General features: G+C 44.1%; 1 protein-coding gene across 1 annotated transcript; it reads right to left on the bottom strand.

Moving 5' to 3' along the window:
• Positions 1-15,780: 15,780 nt before the first annotated feature.
• CHST4 (carbohydrate sulfotransferase 4) lies at positions 15,781-16,929 on the bottom strand. Its single transcript, XM_054711010.1, has one exon. It carries the CDS (start codon positions 16,927-16,929, stop codon positions 15,781-15,783), a length of 1,149 nt encoding a protein of 382 aa, XP_054566985.1.
• Between the last annotated feature and the right edge of the window lie 1,385 nt (positions 16,930-18,314).

The following is an 18,314-nucleotide window of genomic DNA, read 5'->3' as shown; positions in this document are numbered from 1 at the left end:
CAATTTACCTTTCAATTTTCTTCAGCAAATCCAAAAGGAATATGCAATGGTTGAGATGATAAAGACTGGTTTCCTGTATGGTGCCACTGCTGATAATTTTCTAAAAAGCCTGGCTCCTCTTTTCCTGTACCCCGGGGCCTCCCCAACCCCCAGAGATCTCTGTTCAGAAATAAACAGGAAGACTTGGCGGGTTACACAAGACATTTCTTCTTCAAACATACATATTCTATCAAGCATTACTGAATTCCACTCAGACTTCTTAAATTTCCGAATTTCCTTGTTGTCTACATTTTCATGGAGTCAAACATTCAAACATTTACAAAACAATACATGCTCATTGGACAAATTTAAAACAATGCAACCCTCCCTCCCCCACCCCACTTCCCAAAACCCCACTCTTCCGGCCCATCTTCAGCCTCCCAGTATCTTCTCCCTTGAGGTAATCAGTTAGCAGCTGCTGGGTCATTCTTTGAGCTTATTCTGTGTATATGTATATGTAAACGTGTGTGTTTGGGGTGTGTGTGTGTGTGTGGGGGGTAGTTTTCCTTTTTTCTTCCCTTTCTTCAAAGTATCTATTACTCAACTTTATAATTCAGTTTCCTATTGAAGAAATGACATCTGAGGCGTCCATCACGTCTGGGATGTTTTTATAAACATTCTTAAAAAAAATTTTTTTTTAAAAGAGAAACACCGACTTGCTGCTGCTCCATTTACAGTATTGTTGATTCTTCTTTGTGCCTTGACGAGGATCCAACTGCAACCTTGGAGGACGCTCTAACCAACTGAGCTACCGGGCCTGGACCGTCCTGGAGGGAGGGAGGGAGGAATGAAAGACACCCACGGGAGGAAGGGGAGGAAGGGGAGGAAGGAAGGGGAGGAAGGAAGGAAGGAAGGAAGGAAGGAAGGAAGGAAGGAAGGAAGGAAGGAAGGAAGAAAGGAAGGAGGAAGGGGAGGAAGGAAGGGGAGGAAGAAAGGAAGGAAGGAAGGAGGAAGGGAGGAAGGAAGGAAGGAGGAAGGAAGGGAGGGAGGAAGGAAGGGGAGGAAGGAAGGGGAGGAAGGGGAGGAAGGAAGGAAGGAAGGAAGGGGAGGAAGGAAGGAAGGAAGGAAGGAAGGAAGGAAGGAAGGAAGGGAGGAAGGAAGGAAGGAGGAAGGGAGGAAGACACCCACGCCAAGGGTGCGTCCAAACAAAAGTCCCGATACAACTTCCAGCTGCTTGGCGGATAACGGAGAAGGAAACCGGAGAGACAGCGGCGCCTGAGCGTCCCAGGTTAAAACAAAGGATGCATAATGGCGACCAGGGCTCTGAACTGCAAATCCACCTTTCCCTCTAGGCCGGAGCACCGCCTGCCGGGAAGCTACCCACTGGAGGTGCAACCCAGCAGCCCACCCGGGTCAGCGGCCGCCACCGACCCCCCCCTCCCCACCCCCCGACGCGGGGGAAGAGGCAGGAGACGCACCGCTGCGCAGGCGCGGAGGTGAGGCGGCGGGCGTTGCGCTGCGTGGGGCGCATGCGTCGTCGCAAGGCTGCGAGGCGCGGCTCAGGGTGCAGGCGCTGAACCCGAGGGGATGGCGAGGGCCAGTTCCTTGCAACGGGCGCGGGCTTTCCTCAGGCGTGGGTTTGGGTTTTACTCCCTCCTCCGGCCTCTGCCCTGGACCCGCGTCCTGTGGAGTGAGGCTCTTCCTCCTGCGTGTCCTTCTGCCTGGGCCGCAGCCCGCCGGAGGCGTCCAGGGAGCGGACAAACCATCCCTAGGTATGGTACCCCCCTTACCTTCCCCAGCTCTGGGCCGGCCCGCAAGGCCGATGATTTGTGAAACAGAAGCGGAAGTTCCGTCCCATTAATGGGTGCCAGTTTCCAAAAGTTTGGTCTCTGGAACGTTTTCCCCAAAGAACCGTGGACTTCACGCTCCCACGTGCCTGGCGTGAATGCCCCCCGCCCGCCCTCAGCCCGCCGCATCCACTGCCGTGCCCCCCCCACTAGCACCTCACTGCGCCCGAGGGGCTGTGCCCTGACTACGCCGAAGGTTGAATTACTGAGTCCGTTGGAGAAGACCTGAATTCCCAGGACACCTGTATTGACAAACAAGTTTCATAATCATGGCACCGGCAAGTAGGGATGCTCCCTGTAGGTCAAACTGTTGCACAGCGCCTTCCATTGAGGGATGTTATGCAGGAGGCGATGCCAGTTCTGCAAAGAAAACAATCAGTGAGTAGCAAGCGTGTCTTCATTTTTGTTCATGTTCCAAGCAGGGGGAAAACTTCTTGCTCCTTGAGACGTTTACTGATTGATAACTGAAATTCAAAGTGTATTGTAAAATCCAGAGTACGTTATGCCCCGTTAAAAAATAAAGCCACCTGGAGTTTTTGTTTTGGCAGCACACATACTAAAATTGAAACAATATAGAGACGTTAGTAGTTTGAATTCAACAGCACATTAAAAGGATTATACATCATGACTAAATGGGATTTATTCCTGGAATGCAGGAATAAATAGGAAAAACCATATGAAAAATCAATCAATGTGATATACCACAATAACAGAATCAATCAATGTGATATACCACAATAACAAAAAGATGACCATCTCTAGGAAGAAAAACTTAAAAATAAATCTGTATGAGATTATGGATATTAACTGAACTTAATGTGGTAATCACTTCACAATATACATATGTAAGTCAAGTCAGTATGCTGTGCACCAGGCATGTCAAACTCAAAGGCTAACTCGGGCCAAATAAATGAAGCATGCGGTCCATGGGCCGCAAGTTTGACATGCTCGCTGTACACTTTAAACTTACACAGTTTTGTATGTCAATTATAGCTCAATAAAACTGGAAAAAATTTAAGTCATGAAAATGTAAGTATTATGGGGCAAGGATTTTTTGGTCTGTTTTATTCTCTTCTATATACTCAGTAACCAGAACATAATAATAGGTACTCAATCATATTTGATGAATGAATGAATGGGAAAATACAAAGTCTAATGTATTGCCATTACTTTTTATCTTTTAAGTGAACTACAACAAGGAGATACTAAGATTAAAGCTATTACTAACGTAGAAGGAAGACTCAGGGACAGAGGCATTTATTTATTTATTTATTTATTTATTTATTTATTTATTTATTTATGAGAGAGAGAAGGGAGAGAGAAAGAGAGAAGCATCAATTTGTTGTTCCACTTATTTATGCATTCATTAGTATGTGCCCTGACTAGGGGTCAGACCCACAACCTTGGCATACCAGATGATGCTATAACCAACTGAGCTCCACGGCCGGGGCAGAGACAAAGATATTTAGAAAATTTACTTTCAAGGAGGTGCAAGGAAGTGATCAATAAGCACTTGAAAAGTTGCTCAACATCATTAACCATTAGGCAGATGCAAATCAAAATCACAATGGGGTCATACCCATTACAATGGCTATCATAAAAATACACACACACACAGACACACACACACACACACGCATGCACCCCAATAGCAAGTATTGGCCAGGATGTGAAGAAATTGGAATACTCATACATTGCTGGTATGAATGTAAAGTGATTCAGCCACTTTGGAAGACAGTTTGGCAGTTTCTCAAAAGGAGAAACACACAGTTACCATGTGACCCATCTCTTCCACTCCTAGAGAAAGGAAAACAAGAGAAATGAAAACTTGTGTGCACCTAAAACTTCTACAAGAATGTTCATAGCAACATGATTCATAATAATAAAAAAGTGGAAATAACCTAAATGTCCATCAGCTGATGAATGGATAAATGCAATGGGATATAGCCATAACATGGAATATTTTTCTGGCAGTAAAAAGAAATGAAGTACTGATGTAGGCTGCAACCTGGATGAACCTTGAAAACATTGTGCTAAGTGAAAGGAGCCAATCAAAAAGACTAGTTTGTGTGATTCCATTTATATTAAATGTCCAGAATAGGCAAATTCAGGGATAGAAAACGAGATTAGTGGTTGCCTAGAGTTCAGAGTGAGGGTGTATGTGGGTTCTGGGATGGAGAATGACTGCTTACAGGTATAGGGTTTCTCTTGGGGGTGATGAAAGTGTTCTAAAATTGATTGTATTGATGATTACACAACTGTGAACATACTAAAAATCATTGAATGGTACACTTAAATGGGTGAATTGTATGGTATGTATGGTTTCGCTAGGCATTTTCAAACCAATTGAAATACAAATTTATATTCTTCCTCCAGTACAAAAGATAGTATGAGCCCTAACCAGTTTGGCTCAGTGGATAGAGTGTCGGCCTGCAGACTGAAGGGTCCCAGGTTCGATTCCGGTCAAGGGCATGTACCTTGGTTGCAGGCACATCCCCAGTGGGGAGTGTGCAGGAGGCAGCTTATCGATGTTTCTCTCTCATCGATGTTTGTAACACTCTATCCCTCTCCCTTCCTCTCTGTAAAAAAAAAAAAAAATCAATAAAATATATTTTTAAAAAAGATAGCATGAAATCACAGTTTTGTACCTTGCTATTTTTCTTTAAATATATAAATATATATAGAAATTGTGGAGCTTTCCATATGTGCACACAGAAAAATTTTTCTCTTTCCTGCTACATGGTATTCCATAGCATGGTTATCACCATAATTTTGCCCATAAATTCTGCCCATCACCACGGATTGGTTAATAGCTAAGTTAATTGCTTAATAAATAAATCATGGTATAATTTGGGGAACCCAGGAGAGAAGCCCAGGCCCAGAGCAGCTTTCCCATGAAGCAGTGGCAGGCTGCCGGCAGAGGCATGCCTGGAGGGTGAGTGATAGAACCTGTCAGGTGGAAGGTGCAGGGGCTGTCCTCCAACACTAGCGAGGATGGTGCCACTGCTGGAGGGAAGGCAGTGCTTCCAGAGGCAGTGGGAATGACACGAAGGCCTGCCACTTGTCCTCAGGTTCCCCACTCAGCCCTTCCCCGTCTCCCTTCCAATATTTCTGCATCAACTCCTGCCTTTCCCTTAAGAACCATCGAATCCCAGAGGTTTCCATGGGCTAAATCCTCCCTTTCCGAGACGTCTCATCCCTGGCTCAGTAACCATAGGTTGATGATTCCCAATGTACATCTCTACTCAAGACTTCTAATTTGAATTCTAGACTTGCACATCTAACTGCTTTCTCCCATCTCCATTGGGAGGTCTCAAAAGCACTACTAGTTCTTCATTTCCAAGAGCTCACTCATATCTCCCCAAATCTGGCCTCTTTCCAGTTTTCCTCCTCTCAAGGAATGGCATCTCTGTCCAGCTGCACAAGCTAGAAACCTAAGAGTCATCCTCAGCCTCTCCTTTTTCTGCATTTTTCCATACCCAATCCTCCCAAGTATGCCTTAGATCTGGCCTTAGCATCTCCACTGCTCACTCTATCCAAGTTCCACTGGCTACCACAATCTCTTAACTGGTCTAACAGCATCTTTTCTGCTCAGCTATCCTCTCAACATGACGGCTGAAATGTTGTCTTTCTTTTTTTAACATGAAATTTGATTTTGCCACCTGCTTACCCCCTTTAATAATGTTCCATTGCTTTAAAAATTGAGCAGAGTCTCTAGCATAGCCTTCAAGGTCCATGGTCAGGCCCTACCTCCTTCCCTCCATTCTCACTTTGTACCATATCCTTAGGGCTTTCCTACTGTAAGGCCATGCTCCCTGCTCTTGCCATAGGCTCCCACACTCTTTCCTCTGTCTGTATCAACTTCTATTCATTCTTCGAAGCCCAACTCATGGAAGACTTCTTGTGACCCTCCACTTGGGACAGCTTCCTTTTCATCATTGCTGTTATTGTCTTCTGTTACTATGCATTCCTTTGAATGGTTCCAACATTTGATTAATGTCTGTCTCCTTCACTAGGCTGTAAACAATCTCAGTCCAGCAGCTGCCTGCTTTTGCTTATTATTTTTTAAGTATTTCTCTCTCAGACTCGGACCAGCGCGGCTAGAGAACAGTCCACCAATCCTGAGTAGGGGCGGCTGGGGATTGAGATAATGAAAGAAAGAGACAGACACAGAGATAGGGGAAAAGCTGGGACCGGGTGGGACAGCTGTCCTCTGATAGAGAGACAGTGACCCAGAGGCAGTGCAGCACGTTTATTATATACAGTATAATTCCAGGAAGTTTTGCTAGAGTTTAAAACGAAGGAAATTATGTGAAATCATGGTTAAAGTTCAAGCTGTAATTGTTCATTCTTTGTGGCTTCTTTGTAATCGTCACTCCTGGCTAAGCCCAGACAGTTGTGTCCATTCCTTGCACCTGGCTGAACTTAGATAATGAAACCCACCCCCTGGCACCTGAGCTAAGGGTCAGGCTGACGACATACCTGCCTCTGGAACAGTATGTCTCCAGGACGTGGCTCTGCCAACGTCACTGGACTCAGCTGACAGTAATTAAGGAAATGCTCATGTGCCTTCCCAGGCGCTCTCTGCAATCATTGTCACCCAACAATTAATGTTGAACAAGTGAATGACTGCTGGCTCCATGACAACAGTGAATGGTGCCTCTTTACCATCTTTAGCCACAAACATTCCCTTGGATGCACTGTAGACCACAGTCCTATTTCTTACTTCCTGGGGTTGCTGTGGAGCAAGAAGCATCCGCCAGCCAAAAGCTTGTGCTCTGGAGGCAGGGCGATATGGGCCCATTTCTGTGCTGCCACTTGCCAGCTGTGGACCACTCTTTCTCTGAACCTCAGTTTCCCCGTCTCTAAAAGAGGGTTACCACTTACTTCATAAGGTTGTGAATTTGTTAAGTCACACCCAATACATTTAATATTTTTTCCAAAAATATCTGGCACACTATTCATTTTCAAAGTTTCGAATGGTCCCCACAATGGTTTTCTTCCAGCCTTTTTAAAAAATCTAGTTCCAGTCAGAGTTTGCCCATTGCATTTAGATCATATCTCTTTAGTCTTCTTTAATTTAAAGCAGTATGCCTGATTTAAATTTTTTTTTTCCTTTTATGATAGTGACAATTTTGAAGAGTTCAGGATCATTGTCTGGTAAAATGTCCCAAGTTCAGCTGCCTCATGATTAGATTCCAGTTAAACATTTTTAGTTTTCTTCCCCATACATTCCACCAGGAGGCAGACAAAACCAGTTTATCCCATGACTGGTGATACAAATTCAGTCACTTGGTTAAGGTGCCCTTAATGTCACAGAGCTATGATGGGGGATTAAATGAAGGAATGTACCCAAGGGGTCTGGTCCATAAACCTTACTTCTTGCCTATTCCCCTTCAACCTTCACTTTCGGGCAAATACACAACATTCCTGACTACACTTTCCCACCACAAGTGCCTCTTGGTGGGACTGGTGGTTATCCCTAACCTGAGACTACTTAAAAAAAAGTCTTATTGTGAAATTTTCCATAAAAGTAGGGAGGGTATTATAATGAATCTCAATGTATTCATTACTCAGTTCCAAAAATTATCACCATTTCACCAATTTGTTTTCTCCCCCCCCCCCCCCGACACACACTTTTTATTTTTCTGGTGCATTTTAAAGCAAATCCAAGATAGCATATGAATTCATACATAAATACTTCAATATGGTTCATCATTAACAGGGACTTTTCTCCTTCCTTCTTTCCTTCCTTTCCATCACCATAACACCTAACGAAATTGAAGATCATGTGTTAATGTTATCTAAAAACCGAATCATATTCAAAGCTTTGAAATTGCTTTGGAGTTTCATCTTTTTACAGTTCTTTTCTTTTTCCTAATGCACAGGTCCATGAATTCTACAGCTGCCACTTGGGAAAACAGTTCACTTAGGAGTTCTCATTTTGCTGGTCCAGTTTGGCAGGTAAGTGCTAATGGTCAGTGCACATTTTTGGAGATAGTAGGTACTGGTTCAGTATGTCCAGAAATTGCTGTAGTGCTTCTCAAACTGCACACAAATCACCGGGGGGGGGGGTGGTCATATGAAATTGTAAATTCTGATTTCACAGCTCTGGAATGGGGCCTGAAGTTCCGCATTTCCCAACAAGCTTCTAGGTAAGGCTGATGCTGCTGGTCCGCAGACAACGCTTTGAATAGCATAGTGTTCATGGAAGGTGAAATCTTGATATTTTGGATGTAGATGATAAGAAGGAAACAAGTTAAGTAAAGCCTGAAGTCCCTTCCAAGCACGTACATTTGTTGAATCTTTGATTCTAATCTCTAGCAGTTTCCAAGCCCAGTCATTCCACTCCACATCTGGGAAGGAGAAAAGCAAACTGGAATTAACAAGTTGAACTCCCCAAAAAGTTGCTGTGTGTTTGTTCCAATTTCTCCTATGTAATCAACAATCCTAGTGTCTTGGGTGATGCATGGAAGCATTTCCCAGACTGTCACATAGACTTTCTTCTTACCCTTTTCAAAATACTTGTTTCTAAAGGCAGGCAGATGTGTAGTTAAAAAGCAGAGACAGACCAGTCTCTGCAGGTGTGGCCTAAGAATTTGTAGTCTTAATAAGCACCCAAGTGATGGAGACTAGACTAGGTGAGGGAGTGATTATTTGTGGTCATGAGAAATGGGAGGAATGGTTGGAAAGTTTCAAATAATTTGCTCGTGGATTTATCATGTTGGTGTGGGATTTGCATCACATATTTATTGAGCATCTTCTATGGGGACAAACAAGACAGAAATATCCTAGCAGCAGGGGAGACAGAAAACAAACATGCACAGAAATAACTAAGACAATTTCAGGCACTGAAAGATGTTACAGAGAATTGTAAAAGAATTAAAACAGCCCTAGCTTGTGTTTCTCAGTGGTTAGAGCATCGGCCTGTGCCCCAAAAGGTTGTGGGTTCAATCCCTGGCCCCATTTGGGGCTCTTACGGAAGGAAACTAATCGATATGTCTCTCTCATATCAATGTTTCTTGCTTTCCCTACCCCGCTCCCTCCCTTCCACGCTGTCTCTGAAAAGCAATGGTGGTGGTGGTGGGGTGGGGGGGGGGGAAGGGGGTCGGGGGGGGTGGCGGGGACGGGATCCTCTGGTGAGGATTAAAAAAAAAAATTAAAACAGACCCTAGTTTTCCACATTGTAATCTTTACCATCTTTCCTTTTTCTCTCTCTTCTCCTTTCCTCTTTCTCCCCTTTCTATTTCTTCTTCCCCTGAACCTTAATTAGCACCCAATGACAACAGGGCTTAGAAAAATCACTCTCAAAATTAGCATGGAACCTATGGGTGAACTGAGGTGGAGGCAATTGGGACCCAACATTCTCAGCTTCTCAACATTCTCAGTGCCCAGGTAATGCTTGTGCCCTACAGGTGGAAATTGGGTTTTGGAAGGAAGTCCCAATCCAGTCCCCTGCCTGAGAAAGAGCTGATGTACTGGCCATCTGCCTCCCCCTCCCCCACCCAAGTAAAACCATAATCCTAAACTAGGAGCTGAGGGGGGGAGGGAGCCCTATCTTCTTGGCACCTGCCTGGAGTAAAGCTTCTGTCACATAGAGTTAGGAGGAGATGGGGTCAGGTGATGGCTCAGCTCTCACAAACTCTTACTATTCTTATCAAGATTTACTGCCCAGCTGGTGTGTCTCAGTGGTTGAGTGTCGACCCATGAACCAGGAGGTCAGAGTTCGATCCCAGTCAGGGCACATGCCCTGTTTGCTGGCTTGATCCCTAGTAGGGGGCATGCAGGAGGCAGCTGGTCAGTTATTCTCATCATTGATGTTTTTAATCTCCCTTTCCCTTCCTCTCTCTGAAATAAATAAAAATGTATTTTTTTAAAATTTACTAAATTTTCTTGAATAAGTGTTTCTCTGTTTGCTGTATACTCTTAGGACAATATCCAGAGACTTTAACTGGTTGCTTTTCATAATTTTCTCTAGTTAAATGTTTCTTTCAGCAGGGAGTGTCAGACGACACTGCTATTGTAGGAGTGTGGTCACCTTAGAGGTTTTCATTTCCCCCATAATTTTAATATGGAAATTTTTAAACAGCAAAACTGAAAGGTTTTCACAATGGATACCCATATTCTCCTTACCAGTATTCTACCATTAACATTTTAGTATAGTTATTTTATTATATGTCTATCCATCTATCATTCACTCTGATGTATTTTTGGATGCATTGCAAAGTAAGTTATAGACATCAGTAACACCTAAATTGCTAGCATATACGTCATTAATTAGAATTCAGTATTGTTTTCAATTGCAATTAGCACTCAATATCATATTAGTTTCAGGTGTATAGTATAGTGGTTCGACATTTCTTTAACTTATGAAGTAGAATTCAATATTTGTTTGCATTTTTGAGGTAATATTTACATACAATGAAATATATAAATCTTAAGTACAGCCACTGAGTTCTGACAAATTCATGCACCTAGACAAACCACACTCCTATCAGGATATGAAACATTTCCATCACCTCACAAAGTTCCCTCGTTTCTCTTCCCCAGTCTATCACCACCACTTCCCCCAGAGGCAACTACTGTTATGATTTTTCCTCACCAGGTTAGTCTTTCCTGTTCTGGAACTGTATGTGAAAGAAACCATACAGCAGAAGCTCTTTCCTGTTAAACTTTTACTTACCCTAATACTTTGGAGAGGCATCCATGTTGGAGGAATCAGTTCATTCCTTTTATTGCTGAATGGTATGACATGGTATGAATTTACCAATTTGTTTATCCAGTCTCCAATTGACAGTCACCTGGGCTATTTACTGGAGGACTGTAGGCAGAGAATTGGCATCTAACTTACCCTTTAGATAGGTCACTGTGGTTAGTTAGTTAGTTAATGGAAGGTGAACTATAAGGACAGGGCAAGAAGAGACAAGAGAGCAATTAGGAGGCTTCGCCAGTAGTTCCAGTGATAGCTGAGGTTGGTTTCGGTGCACATTGTAGCATTGGAGATGGTGAGAGGCAGTCTGATTCAGGGTATATTTTGGAAGTCAAACTTATAGGAATTGCTGATGAATAGGATGTGGAAAGTGAAAGAAAAGGTAGAATCAAAGATGACTCTATTCCCCCAAGCCATTCCTTTAACCATACTTTGCCAACATGATGGTGGAGAGGCAAGCCGGAAACTCTCTGCTTGGAAATTTGGCTAAGAACCAATTGGAAGGCAATCAGTAAGCAAATATTTGCCAAATGCTTCCAGGTGGCACTTAATTAGTTCAAATGCTGTACCCTATGAACACATGCGGCTCTTCAGAAATACAGCATAATTTGCAGTTTCTCTTGCCATGATAATATCACTGTTAGAAATATAAGTCAACTTAATTTTTGAATCCCTACTTTATTCCCCCTTCCCACCTGAGTTCTGACAAATTCATGCACCTAGACAAACCAAACTCCTGCCACCCCACTCAACCCAGCACTTCTGAGCTGTTGGCTTTAAGATTCAACTTCCCTTCTTTCTCTCAAACAGGAAACTTTTAAATGTCAGTTCTTTCTTATTTGAGTCTTTAAACATGTCACTGTGTTTCTCATAATAGAAGATTATGTGATTGGCCTTTTGTCTAAGTGTTACATAATGAATGAGACCTTTACAAGTAATACAGATGAGATCAAGTTACACTTATTAAACAAGTATTTATTGAGTGCCTACTATATGCTAGAAATCGTGCTAGGCATTGGTTATACCAGAGTGAATAAGACAGTGTCTGCCTTCAAAGAGCTCAAAGAATATGTATATTGGAGGGATTTATTATAGTGTGATGGTTTTTATGATAGTAGAAAGCCTGTACAATGGCACTCAAGAGAGGCTTAAGGATAAAACCAGAAAAAACTCCCAGAGGAGGTGTTTTCGTTGAGAACTGAGGGGTTAGAAAAAAACAAGCCAGAGAAATTGGAGTTGGACAGAATAGGGTATTCCAGGTGGAAGAAATAGCACGACCTAAGATCCAGATGTGTACATGGTTGGGCTCAGGTGAAATGAAAATTGGCAAATGACCACTGACAATATGAAATTTAATTTTTATTGTTAGTTAGAGCTGTTTGAAAAGGAGGTCAGGATCCAAAGTGGAGTGAGTTGAGCAGGAAGTAGAAGATGAGGAAACAAAGCTAATGAAGAGAGACACCTCTTCAGAGCAGTTGGGCTGTGAAGGTGAAGAGGAGAGGCTAGTAGTTGGATAATGATATGGGGGTGACGGAGAGGTTGCTTTTTCTTTTTCCCTAAGAAGAAAGAGAATTGAGTAAGTTAAAATGCGAGAGTCCTTTGGAGAGAAGTTGAGTTCAGAAGAGAGGGAGTGAATAATAAAAATGTGTAGTTCTTGAAAAGGTGAGAGGGGATGTAATCCAAAGCTCTGATGGAGAGACTGGCCTTAAACAGGAGATAGAACATCAATATTGTAGCACAATATAGGAGGGAAGACAAAATGGTAAGGGAGGTTTAGATGCTTACATTGAAGAGTTGAGAAGTCTATGTCTGATGGCTTTTCTTTTCTCTGGGAAGGATCCCTTAGTCCAAGAAGTTTGGGGGCACTGCTTTATACTCTATTCTTAATATGTACATGAACATATTTGAAGTTCTGAAGGTCTTAACCCAGTTAAATTTAGAATAGCCAACTTTTTCAAGCTTAGTTGCATCCAGAATGCTGTGTGTGTGTGTGTGTGTGTGTGTGTGTGTGTGTGTGTGGCATATGTTGAGGTATCATAGTTTGGTTTATGATGGGTTAGATAATCAAGAGTTTCCTCCATTCACCTTATCTTTACAAGAGCCTTTATGCCTTTCATTCAGCATATTTACATGATCTGTAGTTAGCCATTTAAATCTACATTGACTTGGGATACAATCAATGAATCCCAAATGTTCTCCTGAAATGTACCTCATTCTTTTTTTAAAAAAAATATTTTTATTGATTTCAGAAAGGAAAGGAGAGGGAGAGAGAGACAGAAATATCAATGATGAGAATCATTGATTGGCTGCCTCCTGCACACCCCGTTCTGGGGATCCAGCCTGCAACCTGGGCATGTGTTCTGACCAGCTGTCGAACCATGACCTCCTGGTTCAACACTCAACCACTGAGCCATGTCGATCAGCCTGCTCTGTGTTTTTATAATGTCTACTCTGCCACTCTCTTTGAGATGATTTGAGTGGGGACCAAAAGAGCCCTGGGTGTGGCATCTCCTCAGTCAGGACACTTGACTGGTAATGTGCTATTTGAGTGAGACTGAATGTGATTGAATGAGGATGGAAGAGAAATCTACTTGAATCATCAGCTCTTCATCCTTCATGACATTGTGGACCAGAGCATTCTTTGTGGGGGAGGGAGCTTTTCTATGCGTTGAGGGAGGTTTAGCAACATTCCTGGCTCTTCCTCACTAGATGCCAGGAACACTGCTACCCCAGCCCCAAGTTGTGACAACCAAAAATGTCTCCAGACATTGCCAAATGTCCCTTGGGGCGGGGGTGGGGGTGGAGGGAGGGATTGCCTCCAGTTAGAACTACTACTGTAGAGAAACTAGAAGATCAGGAAGTTATCGATCTCCTAATCACTATCAGTATGATCAGCAATGCCATAAAGGGCTCGTGATCTACTGTTCAGCATCACCTTAATGAGGATGTTACCAGAAATGACGGAAGACAGTCCTTGAGAGCCAAGACCAGGTGTTAGCATGATAGTCACAGCTGACATTTAGTGAGTGCCTGCGTGTGTGCCAGACACTTGCTAAGTGCGCTCTGTACTGCCATTATTGTACCCACCCTACAGCTGAAGGACCTGAGACATGGAGATGTTAAGGGACTTACCTGAGCTCCCCCAGCTGATAATAAGAGTCACCTGGGCAGTGTAGTTCCAGAGCCCATGTGCTCATGAGCTCATACCCCGTCTGTCATACTGTCCATCTGTACTTCTTCATTCTGTACAAATTCAGCATAGTACCGAGCACATGACAGGTTCTCACTAGACCCTATTGTTTCTGTCCATATTGACATTGGCGTTTAATGGGGCACTTTGCTCCAGATGTCTGCTGCACAAGAGTCCATGCTCAAATATCACTTTCTCAGTAATAACGTTCTTTATCACCCTCTTTATAACATTACTCTCCTTCACCCCTAGCTCCTTATCCTAATCTGTTATTCCTTGTAACACATATGATCATATGTTTATTGCTTGTTCTGCCACTCCTCAACTGAAATATAAGCTGCATGAAAGGAGGGGCTTTGCCTGTGGTTTGCTGCTGTATCCATAGCACCTAGCACATATCATGGCACATAGTAGATACCCATTTAATGTATGAATTTAATGAAGACACCCTTTAACGGAAATGCTATATTCAAATCTCCTTACTCTGGTTATTTATCATTACTTTCCCCTCAATACTGCATTTAAAAAGTAACCTTTCTCTTAATGACCGGGAACATTTGTGCAGAAGAGGGGCAAAACCCTCAACAGGCTATTGGGAATCCTAAGCTAATGTGTATCAGAGATTTATTGTTATCTGGCCTTTGTCACTCACATATATTCATTTTAAATTTTGCTTTGCTGGTCTGTGAAAGTAATTCAATAGAAGTCATGATAATATACATAGTCCATAAAATTAATTTATATTTAGTTTAAATCACATAGTAAATTATAAACTGTATTAAAAAAATTTTAATCCACACCTGAGGATATGTTTATTGACTTTTAGAAAGAGGGAGGAAGGAAGGGAGGAGGGAGGGAGAAACACTGATGTGAGAAACATTGCCTCCCACATGTGCCCGACGGGGGATCAAAACCACAACCTAGGTATTGACCGGGAATCAAGCCTAAAACCTTTTGGTATATAGGACAACGCTCCAACCAATGGAGCCACCCGGCCAGGGCTATAAACTATTTTTTGAGAAACATGTTACAGACAATATAATGGAAGATTTTTGCACAAAAATAATCAGAAGTTGATTCAACCTTCCCATCTCTTTCCATAACTACTATACATAAGTTGAAAAGAATAGTTTTAATTAACATTTACTAAACTCTTAGCAATTGTTCTCATTATATGGATAATGAAGCCATTTAGTAACACAGTTTAATGACAGTCAGTTGAAGCCCCTTTGTTTCAAAATGATCTCTTTCTCACCCAGTATGGTTTTCATAAAAACATCAATTGCTAACCTGAAATGAGGCAGTTCAATCCACTTTGTTTGATCTAGACACGAGAGAGCTCATTCCCCAAATTTGCATACTAGCCCTGAGAAATTTAGGTAAAATTCCTTCTCATCTGTGTTTAAACATCCTCAGATCCCATGCAGCTACATAGGCTGAGGAGGCAAACAGATGCCTTTCGGTAGCTTGGATTTAGGGATGGAACAGATGTTTCCAAATTAGGAAGGATGTTTAGCAGAACACCATCTTCTGGGCTCGTCACAGGTTCTCAGCTCCCTAAACTCCCCATATCCACAGTTGGTGTGCTGCCACCTTCCTCACTGAATTCCAGTGTCAGCCACCTGAGCACATGGACAAGAGCTCAGAGTTCACATCCCTATGGAATGGACTGATGGGCTCTTTACTGGAAGACCCATTTCCTGTCCCTCCTTTCCCATTGGGCAAGATATGGACAGAGAAGTTAATGGACTTACTCCACTGATACTGTGTGGTACCAAATCGGACCCCAGCCACGAAGTCTCTGAGGTATACACAGATAGGAAGGCTAAGGAGAGATGGCAGTATTCCTTCTCCAGTGGTGGAATGTGCCACACACACACAGTTACTGAGTCTCTTTTCTAGACCTGAATAGAGCTATAAAGCTTTCTTGGCTTGAGCATGTGTGGGCCTAGCTTGAGCTCACGTGTATACCAGCAGAGACATAAGCAAGGTTCAGACATAAGCAGCCTTCAGTTAATGTGGCTGAGGCTGGTGCCAATGGGGACGGAGCCTTCTCAAGGGGTCCAGGTAGACAGAAGACCCAGCGACAGGTTTCTCTGCTCTTGCTCAGATCTGACGAGGCTGTAGCCCAGCAAGTTCATGGTATCACCACAGACTTTCTGAAGTCGAGAAACCTTTTCATAAGGCAAGGACCGGCGCCAGGCCTGGGAGATAATGAGGGCATCCCTGGAATCTGTTTTGAAGGAGTGGCTACCCGTGCCCTTGCCTCGAGTGATGTTGTGTACCCAGGCCTGGAGGTGTGGCAAGAATTTCAACCCTGCATATTCATACATTCGGGCAGTCTGGGCCAGGGGGTTCTGGACCATGTCCTCATAGCGCACAAGCAGGTAGCGCTGCTTGAGTGCTTTGGGCAAGGTCTGCACAGCCTTATAGATCTCCATCTGGCTTTGACAGATAACCTGCATCACATAGTAGGGTTTGTCATTCTCCTTGAGGTTCTGCTGCTCCTGTCCCATCACAATTTGGCTGTCAATCATGAGTTCTTTTGTGGTGCGTTCTCTGGAATGGAACACCGCCCGGGGGTCCCGAACCAGGTGCACGATGTGCAGATTGAGGGAAGGGTCCCTCAGCAGCGGGTAGAGCACCTGCAGGTTGAAGAAGCGCACCTCCTTGAGCACCACGTGGCTGTAGTTGCGGCAGGCCTTCTGCACCATCTCAAAGGGCTGTTTGCTGCACAGTATCTTGCAGTGAGCCCCCGGTATGATGGTATCCCTTGGGAAGGCGTTGCAGGCAGGCGGAGAACACAGAGCCCGGCTGGTTTCCCACTGGAAGAGGCTGGACTGTATTCGGGGACCAGGTTTCATGTAGGCATCAAAGACGCTCATGTCACACAGAAAGATGGACCGTATCAGATCCCGCACCGCCATATGCAGGTTCCTGAAGGTGCTCTGTGTGAAGGTCATCCAGACGTGCCAGGCAGGCTCCATCAGGTAGAAGACATCTGGGTGCTGCCCGAAAAGCTGCCCCACAAAAGAAGAGCCCGAGCGCCAGGAAGTCAGGACCAGTACATGCATGGGCTTGGGCTCCGCCCTCGTAGACAGGGAGTTGAAGTTGTGGTTGTACAAATGGATGTACAGAACGAAGATGGCCATCTGGAAAATCAGGAACAACAGCAGTGGCCTCATTTTGGGGGGCAGTACCATCGTGCAGAAGTGGAAGACCTTTAAGGAACAAGCAGAGGGGCTGTGTTGGGCTGTTGTTTTGGTGTCTGCCTTCTCTTCCCTCCTCAGCCAAGGCCATCTTCTCCCCGACCCCCACCAGTGAGCAATGCTGAGAGCTGGAGCCTTCTTGCAACCAATTGTACAAATCCTCCTCAGAATCAATTCCTGTCTCTTGCAATTAGTGTGTCAATAAGTTCTGTTTATTTTAGGCTCTTTACCTCATCTCTCCTTGTCTTCCTTGTCCATTGTGCTATGACAGATTTCTAAACTCTGCCGTATTTCATCAATGTAGGGAACAGCTCCACCCTGGCACCCTGGTGACGTGCTTGTCTTCACTCAGGCCACTAGGCAAAGCTTAACTGCAGTCTGGCCCAAGTTGTGGTTGAAAGCCCTATGTTTCCTTCGGGAACTAAGGAAGATAAGCTGGCTTATGAAGAACTACCACGAGGCCATCACCCACCCTCTTTTCTTGAGATTGCCACATTACCTTTCTTTATCTCAGCGAAGCACAGGACTTGCAGGTTACGGCTGCAAGCTACAAAGCTGCTTGGCTTTAGTTTGGAGTTATCGCCTCAGTGACACGTGGTCCCCTGATTTGGTCTCATCCCGTGGGACTAGGAACATGGGGAGCTGACCCAGTGCTGACCTCACATTATGTGTAGGTAATAAATTACCTGAAGCTACTTAGGTAGAATTGTCTCATTACAGCCAACTCTGAAAAGTGTGGTGAGGCAACCTGAGCTGCAGTCATGATACTGTGGCCTGTTAGGGACTGTGCTGCTGCTTGGGGGATGCTGGACCACTTGACACAACCTACTCAGGGCTGCCCAGGATGGTTGGGCACGTTGTGTACTGGGCAACCCTAGGGAATGCTATCTCATCAAGAATTTAAGATATTTATTATTAAAAAAATGTTCTGGTAGGTAACAGTAAACTAACTTTGTCTGACAGAATAAGTATATTAGATTGATTTGCTAGTTGTTAGATCCTATATAATAAAAGGGTAATATGCAAATCAACCAAACGGCAGAATGACCAGTCACTATGATGCACACTGACCACTAGGGGGCAGACGCTCAATGCAGGAGCTTCCCTTTGGTGGTCAGTGCGCTCCCATAGAGAGAGCACAGCTGAGCCAGAAGCCGGGAGCCTCTCCTGTGTCTGCGGCAGTGCTAAAGATGCCCGACTGATGGCTTAGGCTCCCCTAGGGAGTGGGCCTAAGCCATCAGTTGGACATCCCCCGAGGGCTCCCAGACTATGAGAGGGTACAGACTGGGCTGAGGAACCCCCGCCCCCAAGTGCATGAATTTTGTGCACTGGGCCTCTAGTGTTAAATATTTAGAGAAGCGAATTTCACTTTGTGATTC

The sequence above is a fragment of the Eptesicus fuscus genome, chromosome 21, assembly GCF_027574615.1.
Source record: "Eptesicus fuscus isolate TK198812 chromosome 21, DD_ASM_mEF_20220401, whole genome shotgun sequence".
Lineage (NCBI taxonomy): Eukaryota > Metazoa > Chordata > Mammalia > Chiroptera > Vespertilionidae > Eptesicus > Eptesicus fuscus.
Note: the sequence above shows the minus strand (reverse complement) of the source record. Positions and strands in the feature narration are given on the sequence as shown.